The sequence below is a fragment of the Acanthisitta chloris genome, unplaced genomic scaffold, assembly GCF_000695815.1.
Source record: "Acanthisitta chloris isolate BGI_N310 unplaced genomic scaffold, ASM69581v1 scaffold10132, whole genome shotgun sequence".
Lineage (NCBI taxonomy): Eukaryota > Metazoa > Chordata > Aves > Passeriformes > Acanthisittidae > Acanthisitta > Acanthisitta chloris.
The window spans coordinates 47,870-57,168 of NW_008658797.1; the positions used below are offsets into that span (position 1 = coordinate 47,870).

General features: G+C 39.0%; 1 protein-coding gene across 1 annotated transcript in view; it reads right to left on the reverse strand.

The window, feature by feature from the left end:
• Positions 1-3,482: 3,482 nt before the first annotated feature.
• N4BP1 (NEDD4 binding protein 1) overlaps positions 3,483-9,299 on the reverse strand; it is a gene marked incomplete at its 5' end in the record, with an annotated part of 12,736 nt that continues 6,919 nt past the window's right edge. The window contains 3 exons of the mRNA XM_009085221.1: positions 3,483-3,819; positions 5,664-5,771; positions 8,048-8,155. Of these exons, the coding sequence (XP_009083469.1) occupies positions 3,483-3,819; positions 5,664-5,771; positions 8,048-8,155 (553 nt within the window). The remainder of the gene's footprint in view (positions 3,820-5,663; positions 5,772-8,047; positions 8,156-9,299) is intronic.

Sequence of the window (9,299 nt, forward strand, 5' to 3'; positions counted from 1 at the left end):
CTTGCTTGCAAAATCATCACTCACTGTACACATTTTTGCCTACACAGAACTCAGTAACAGATCAGAAGTGTGAGCATTCTGGGGGTGGGAGCAATGCAGGAAGAAGTGTAGAAAGCTCTGAGATCGTTGCTGGATCCTGTTGGTCCCAAACAGACAAATCCAGGGTGCCCTGGGTGTCTGAAATGCACTATTTGCTACACGAGGGTCACAGCAGAACTAAACCACAGTAGCACATTAGTTATCACATGCAACTACTTGAATGCACTCAGGCAATTATGATATTTTAGTTTTTTAACTTGGAGCTAGGACACTATACACATATCCAGGATTCTGATTTTTTTTTAGTTGCTTATTGCTGGGTCTTGGCACATTTTTAACATTAGAGGTCAACTCAGGCCTGTTCTGTTCAGGTGAAACTAGCTGTATCTACTTGGGTAAGCAAACAACAGGGAAGTTCTGAGAATGATCAAAGAAATATTCCCTTATCTTCCCATTTCAGTGGAAATACCAAGAAATTGAAAGCTGTGTTAGCAATATAGATCACCTCACATAAAATTAGTTTATTCTAGGGATCAGGAACTAAAGGATTCTGGCTAAATTCAGAGTTAGACCTGACCTTTTCCTCTAATCCTTCTACTCTGAGCCCTTTGTACAGTTGATAAAGGAGAATCACACCCTAACTTTCTTGCATATAAAAGTGTATTTTCTTTGCCATAAAAGAAAAATCAAACAACAAACTTATTCTGTCAGATGCAAGAAAGTTTTCTTGGTTGCTGTGTTTTGTGTAGTGCTAGTCCTGTTGTGCACTGAAATTTCTGGATTTTATAAACAGCCATACTGACATTAAGTAGGCTAACAGGGAACTAAGAATGAGTGAAACGAAACTGAAAGATACCGATGGGTTTCTTTTCAGTGCAGGTGAGATGCCACCCTGGGTGTTCCCCAGAGAAATGCAACAGCTCCACCCGTTCCTGTCAAGGAAAAATTCAGACCAAACTGATTAAGTTTATTATCTTCCCTTTCAGAGAGTGTTAAGAGAATATTAATAGCGTTTCAAACTCAAAGTTTAAAGCACAGCAGAACCTAAAGAAAAGTAGAAAACATCCTTTGGTCTCACTACATGAATTTTATCTGTGACACTTTAATATTCAGCAATAAGCTTCTGCTATCGAAATCAAATAATCTGTCAAGTCTGTTCTCTGTCTGGGAGACAGTGGTAAGATTACAGGTTTTGGAGAGCTAATATTCCTACCTAGGCTTCTTGTATAATGCAAATGTAATCAAGTAAGTAATCAGTATTGTAATAAACTCTGCTGACCACTTGACACTACATTCCTCTTCAATTCCTTTCAAATTGGACACTTAGCATGGAATGAATATCACATCAGATTTACTGGTATTAGTATAGCTCCCTAATCAGCTTTATCAGGTTTATATACTCAGCCAAGTGTTCCCATACTAGATAGTAATAAACAAGATTCTTTTCCTTTACTGCCCCTGCAGTGTCATACTCCAGGTTTTATTCCTCCTTCCTTATGACAGCAAAGCCATATTTATCTTCACTTCTGTCCTGCACAGTTGGTTTCAGTTTTGAGGATACTAACATGCAAAGGAGACATGGAATAGTTTGTGTTGCTCTTGGTCCATTCCCTTGATTGCCTCAAGAAGAAACTGCTGGAAATTTGGAAACGTACCCCAAGTTCCTGAGTCTCACTCCAACTAAGCAGAATCACCCAATTCACCACCACTGTCCTCACTGAGATCCTAACCCTGTTAAGGAAAAGCCTTTGACTGGTCATAATTTATTCCCCTACAACCTATTAAAATGATACCAATTCAAATCAGTGACAAAGGCTTTAAGAACCTGAAGTTTTTGTGGGGCCAAAACTTGGTGATTACATAGCACTTAGTAGGTAAGAACTACTTCTTGACAAACATGTGCTGGTCAGACTGACTCTGCCCACCTATCTAATGAATTTCCAACTCATTTATACAGAACAAAAAATAATTACGATTTTAATGTTTCTGTATCCAAACAGACACAAACTTTATCCTCACTTGTATTTTTGAGATGCTGTAATAACTATTCCTAAAGCTTTTCTCTTGTTCTTGCTGCAATCCTCTTGCAGGTTTTTTCTGCTGAGGAAAGAGCAAAACTTTGCCTGTTTCTGGCTTCACACTACATGTGAAGTCCGACACGGCCATGGCTGAGGACAGATTTTCAACACTCTCCTTTCCTCAGCATATTTCAGCTCTTTTGCATTTAAGCAGTGATGTCAGACCCCAGGGAACTGGAGAGAAAGCACTGAGATGCATTAGGCTGAGGCTTGGTGCATCAAAAGTTTAACATTTGTTTAATCTCATTTTCGAGAAAGCACTGATGCATTAGGCTAAGGCTTGGTGCATCAGAAGTTTAACATTTGTTTAATCTCATTTTACTAATGTGAACACTGAGCAGCAGAAACTGGTTAAAAGAAAGGTGTAACAGTAATTTCCCCTTTGCTCTGCTCCTGAAAGTGGTCCCATTGGTCAGTTCTCATAAAGTTTGTGCCTTTTTTTTTTCAAGTTACTTTGGGCTAGATCCCAGAACAGATTTAAAGGCATGGAGCTGACTGCTAACAGCAGTGTATTGCCTCTGCACAAACATCCCATTTCTACACAAACAGCATCACATCCTGTTAGCATCACAACATTCTGACTTAAAACGGGCAAAGACACGCAGGGATCAATGCAATCCTCACAAAAAGATGCATCAGATACAAAAACTATCCTGAGACAGTACTGATGGCCAAGAGAATTTCCAGCTTCAAAGCCAATGTACCTATCACAGATCTTTTAAAGCATTTATGCTCTGTTTCTCTCCCAGACTGCTGCCCACAGACCCTTGGGATATGTCCTGTTTCCCACACCTGTGGGCAGGGTCACATAGACACCACACACAAGTCTCTGCATCTGAAAATATTAAAAGGGTATGTTTTATTACCATGCAGAAATACTTCAAAGTTGGTGATGGAGAGAGGTACTACTGAGTTTTCTAAGAGTTTCTACACTCTAGACAAACAGCACTAGAGCTAGCTGACAAGTGCATGGCTGATGTTGCAGAATGTTATGCATACATCTGGAAAACACAGCTGAAGCTCTAAGTCACTTTTAGGCCTCTGACACAATTCCCTTCTGGGAAAAGGGTTTTTAAAAAAAGTGCTAACACTCTTGAAAGTGAGTACTGCTACTGCTTTAATAAGCAATTCAAGTGAAGCAGAAGATTTTGGTTTTTTTTTTAATAGAAAATATTACTACAAATCTGTAGTAGCAGCAGTTTTTAATTTATCAAAACCTGGTATCTATTAGCAACAGAACATACACAAAAATATCTTTGTTTATACAAATAAAATTAGGTTTTGAATATTCACAAAGTAACATAACATTTTTCTTCACATTGGTATTAGTCAGATCAATCGTGATATAAAAACTTTACACAACATTCAGTCAAGCACCATGGCAGACAGTGCATTGAGATCTCTCATGAATGGATGATCAGCAAGTATTTGATCAATCTTCTGTCTCTGATCATAATCAGGAAAGATTTTTATCAGGGCTTCTCTTAGCCGTACTGTTTCTGGGGCAGATCTCTGCGGTGGATCTCTTGCTAGACAAGGCTCTAGGTTTGTTTGAAGTGGAAACCACGTGGATGAATCATCACCATGTGCTCTGCTGGGCTGTCTGCACATACTGCTGCTGCTTGGTGTGGGCATGAAGAAAGGTGTCTCAGAAGAATATTGTCCACTGTCCTGAAAAGCCATTTGTGCTGACCAAAAATCCCTATGGAACAAAATAGACATTTGTATTACATTGAGCTAAAGGAGATGCTGCTTGTAGCTGTCTCTGTACAGGAGAGAGAAAAGGAAAACATGTGTAACTATTTTATTAATGTATAGATAAAAAGATACACTGGACACATGTGCACTGACTCAGAACATGTGAAAATACTGACAGATCAAAGGGGTTTCCAGATTCTCCACAAGACTATTCCTCATCTACTTTTGCTCTTGACTCTGAGCTGTGCTTACATCTAGATCAGAGCCTTGTTTCCCTTTTATGATATCCTTAATGGGGCAATGAAGTTTTTTTAGCAATATCAGGATTTGAATACTCTTCCTTAATTACTGAGATTTCATTTCAGACTCTGAAAAGCTGTTGCTGCTCTACAAACTGCCAGTGCTAGAAAATTTAAGGCCCAGTCTACTTCAGATGCCACAGATAACACAGAAATGTGAACAGGAACTTGTATTACAGTGTAGATTCCTACAATCAAGAGAAATAGTACCTAAATTACAGAGCTCTATTTTAAATGCGTTTTGGTTCTGACACCTCCCATTGCTCAATGTGGTCAAGATCCTTCCAGTTTCTCATCTGATTCCTGGTGCCATTTATGCTTTCTGCCTCGTTTAACCCATGTAGAAAAGTCTCAGAGAAGGAAGAAAAACAATTCTTTACACTGGCAGCTTTTCTCTGTCTTACCTGCAACAAACCCCAAAGCCTAGATCGAGCCAAGCAGCCACAAGCTCTTCTACATTCTTCTCAAAGGAGTCTCTCCATTTCTACAATCATCTCACACACCTCCCACAACACACTCTGCTTTCATTTCATTTTTCTCAGGCATATGCAGGTAAAACAGTGTTCTAAATGACACCTCGTGAGGGTTTTGCATTAGAGCTTGAGAATACTTTCTTAGCATTTCCTACTGAAGTTCTAGAACTGCATTTGCTTTTTTAATGTCAACGTTATATGCTTATTTTCAAATCAATTTGTGACCTACTGGTTTATGTTCCACTTTCCTCAAGTGTTTCCAACAGCTGAGATTTCTGCTTTGTATCAGTCCTTGAGTACAGCTTGCCTTTTCCAATGCCAATATTTAATTACCTCACTTGTTTCTAAAAGCTCTCTCAATACTCCTCAGAATCATTAGCATTTATAAATCCTAAGCTGGGGAAAGAGCAGCAGATTATTTTCTAGTGCTAAAGAACAAACTAACTCTCAAGTCTTGGCATTTAATGCAAAGCAAATTCATACCTCGGATATACGCACGTTTAAAAAGTCTATTAATCTTTAATATATGTTTGTATTTATAATTATTACTCAAATACATATTCATTTAATAACAAGGCCTCAAAAATTGTGTTATTAACAGTACAGTACTCTCAGCTGTGAGCTGAAATATGTCTCCAGTGACAAAAAAGAATTTGTGCACCTATTGTCCCACTCTGAGTGACTGATCAACCCAAGTGTTTTAGGTAACACCACTGTAATTAACAAGATGCCTAACTACCACCTACCCAACTCCTCTGTGCCTAGTGAACACAGGGTCAACCATCTCTGCATGAAAACCACCACCAAATCTCAGAGGGACTTCCTGTCTTACTTATCTTAGCTCTGAAAAAGATCTTGATGAGATGCAAATGTCACCACCAGCAGTTTATGAGCAGACTGAAGCAACAAGAAAAACACATTTTTGTTATACTCCTACATCCCACAGTATTTCTGCTTAATTTTACTGTGCTTTTACTACACAGATCTAATGAGGTATTCGCGTGAGCCAGAAAACTTTTTTTTTCCAAGAGTGAAACCATAACTGTCTCAAACAAAAGGGAAAACAGTGCTTATACCTAGAACAGGCTTCACTTTGAAGGAAGTCATCTAATCTGGGTCCATTTCTTCCCAAAGGATCATCAGGAACCATAAATATGTCACCAGCAAAAGTGTACTGGAGCAACCTGCAAGAGAGTGCTTTCAGTGTTACTTAATAAAACTATCACACCCTCCTTGTCCTTCACCTTTGTTGCCTTAGACACTTGACCCCACATCAGGAGTCCTGAGGATTAATTAGCAAACCCATCTGAGACACAGCTAGTATTCAGCACCAAAACAGCTCAGGGGAGCTGGGAACTCTTCCCATGACACTGCAGAACACCAGCTGCCTTTTTTTTTTTTTTTTTTTTTTTTGACAGCAACTTTTGGGTGACTGCAAATTTTTGCCACAAGAGCAAGTGGAATTTTCTAGGTGATTAGAGATTTTATGATTGTTCAAACTCCCCTTCCTTGTAAGGATCTTCAACCATGCACGTTATCAGAAATCCACACAACACAGCATTATTTATTTACAGTTAAGACATAAAGCTTTTCTTTCCTGGAATCATTTTAGGACAGAGGGAAATCTGCATGAACAATACCCTCAAAACCAGATCAAGTAAAATTCATCTGCAAGGAGAGAGTTTGGTGTGGTGGAATTTCCCCAGAAGTAAAACTAATAGCAGATGTTAACACAAGCTCTTAAAAAACCACAGACTCGAGATGACGTGCCAAGTATTCGTGCTGAAGTTCTGTAGACTTGGGTAGAATTCACTTAATAGTGTAAACACCTACATGACTAACCAACATCAACTCCATGTCCTCGTATTGTGAGAGCCTAGGGCAATTTTTAATTACTTATTTCATTGGCCCTATCCAAGTCCCAGTCCCTGTAGCAGATGTACCAACAGAAGATGTCAGGGTGACTGACAGACTAGTGGGAAATTTCAGGAACAGAAGATCATTCCTTAAGAGTAAAATGACCTGATTTAACTGAAAGGGGAAAAACCAAACCAAACAAACAAGAAAAAAGAAGAAACCAGATGCAGAGAACTCCACAAGCTGAAGCAGGGATAGTTGATAGCTAACTGAACTCCTCTAAACCCAGAGGACACTCAACAATAGCTACATGGATATGCTGGAAATGTTCATTTTCTGATCTGTTGTGCTTCAGTAAAGAGAGATTGACTCTGAAACGTTAAAAGTGACACTTATGCATCCACATCAGCTATTGTGTTGAGAACAGGAATCTGAAAGAAGTGACACTTATGCATCCATATCAGCTATTGTGTTGAGAACAGGAATCAAATAGTTAAGCCTGAGTAGGATAGAGGATAGTCAAGTAGAGAGCACCTGAATAAACAGAAGGTAAAAGGCTGAGCAGTAAGGCATTGTTTTAGTTTATTAAGCATGGAAAGTGTAGAACTTAGGGCATTCTTTTAGCTTAGGTAAACACGAAGTGACACTTATGCATCCATATCAGCTATTGTGTTGAGAACAGGAATCAAATAGTTAAGCCTGAGTAGGATAGAGGATAGTCAAGTAGAGAGCACCTGAATAAACAGAAGGTAAAAGGCTGAGCAGTAAGGCATTGTTTTAGTTTATTAAGCATGGAAAGTGTAGAACTTAGGGCATTCTTTTAGCTTAGGTAAACACAGTGTATTTATGAGGAAGTAAAATTAGATGCAACTGGACTCAGGACCTGGCAGCTGAAGAGCAAGACCAAAGAGCATGTGCCAAACCCACAGGGGAAAAGGTCAATCTGATACAGACTATTGGCCTTCCTCCTGGTGACCACCAGAGACCATGGGACTCATGCCAAGTGGGAGGAGACGAAGGAGATTATGAAAATTATTTCCAAGCACTAATTGTAATAATTACCACCTATTCCTGGAAATAATGAATGAGTTTTTAACGTCTATAAATCAGAGAAGTCTTATCTTGGGTGGCCAAGTTTGGTGGAGTGATACCCCTTGTGCCTGGTGCTGGCTAAACAAATCCCTGCTGCTCAGGGATACAAGACTGTGAGTAGTTCTTTTCCAGGTTTTCTTGGCACCAGTGTCCCCTTGGAAAAATGCACTTTTAAACAAGAAAAGCTGTGAGGGAGGACTGCAACGTGTGTGCTCTAACAGGACCTAGCACTGAGCTTCAGAAGTGACAGAGCTGTGCTGTCACACCTGGCTCCTAATTATGTCAGCAATTAACAGACACACCTTAGAGAATGTATCATTACCAGGGACATTACACTACTCAACACATGATCACGAGGCCATGAATCAATGTATGAAAACACAGACAGTACTTTACTGGGATCTACCAGAACACTGCATGACTGATTAGAAATGAAAAAAATCCCACATGAAGTGCCTACAACTGCAAGGACAGACATCCTTTTACGTTGTCATGGAAATTTAGTCATTACCTTTTCTGAATAATTTCTCTCCAGGCAAATGATTCTGTCACAAATTCTCTGAAGTTATCATTAGTCACAATAACACCTCCAGTTTTATCAGCAAGGTGTAATAAAAACCTGTAAAATTCATTTTAAAGACCATTAACATAGTTTGCTTTGCTGAAAACAATCAAAAGATCTAGAAAACCAAGCATTTCATCATCCAAAAGTACTTTCACGAAAACAAGCACTGTGACCACCAGGAAATATCTAGAAAACCAAGCATTTCATCATTCAAAAGTACTTGCATGAAAACAAGCACTGTGACCACCAGGAAATGACTCTGTTTTGACTCACCTTCAACTCTGAACAATGTTTTGGATAACATGCTTTGACTCAGTGCAGCAGAGTCTTCATGGGAGGTTTTCTTCCCCGTAAAAAAACCCAAACACACAAGCAAAACCCCCCAAAGCTTGTGATCTAAATACTTGTAGAGGTAAATGGTTTGTTTCATGGAACAGTACAGTATTTATTACACATTCCAGCACAAGCTCATTTCCATACACTTTTTTTGGCTTAGCATTAGTATTCATGACAGTGTTATCCATCTTGTTTGTTCTGTCAACACTAGATAACTTTGTTGTCAAGTAAATTATGACAAATCATAACTAGCAGTTTCCTAAGAAAACCCCATGTGTGCTTCCTTTTTTAACCTCTCTGAAAACTAACCTTTTGCCATTTGAAACCATTTTAGCAAGGAGCTAACGGGATGGTGTCCATTAAAACCAAGTGCACACTCTTAACAGAAGTGCAAACGCTTTATCACAACACTGATTTCCACAGTAATCTCAGCTGCAACTCCTGCACTGCCACAGCATTTTCTACACAAGGCTGTGCATGTAAAACATGAGGCTGTAAACAGCTCCAACTTTTCTGTCTTGTACAATTTTTGTTTTCTCCACAACAATAATAGTTAAGAGATCAGAGTTGCTATATTTTAAGGAAGATAAATTAAGTGCACTGTATATCATATATCTTTTGCATATCCAAGTTTTGAAATTAGGCACAGGACTGTGCAGTCTAACAAAAATATATATGCCCATGACACAGAAACTTGACAATTTTGTTGTCAGAAAAATAAAGTATGAACGGTCACTAGTAGGAAGGAGAAAATTGAAATTCAGCAAACTGAAGTCATCTGCAAAAGACAATTTCAAAGCTGCAAGCTGTGCATCCATGCAGAATTAGGAAAACTGGTTGTGGGGAAAACCACCCTCAACTT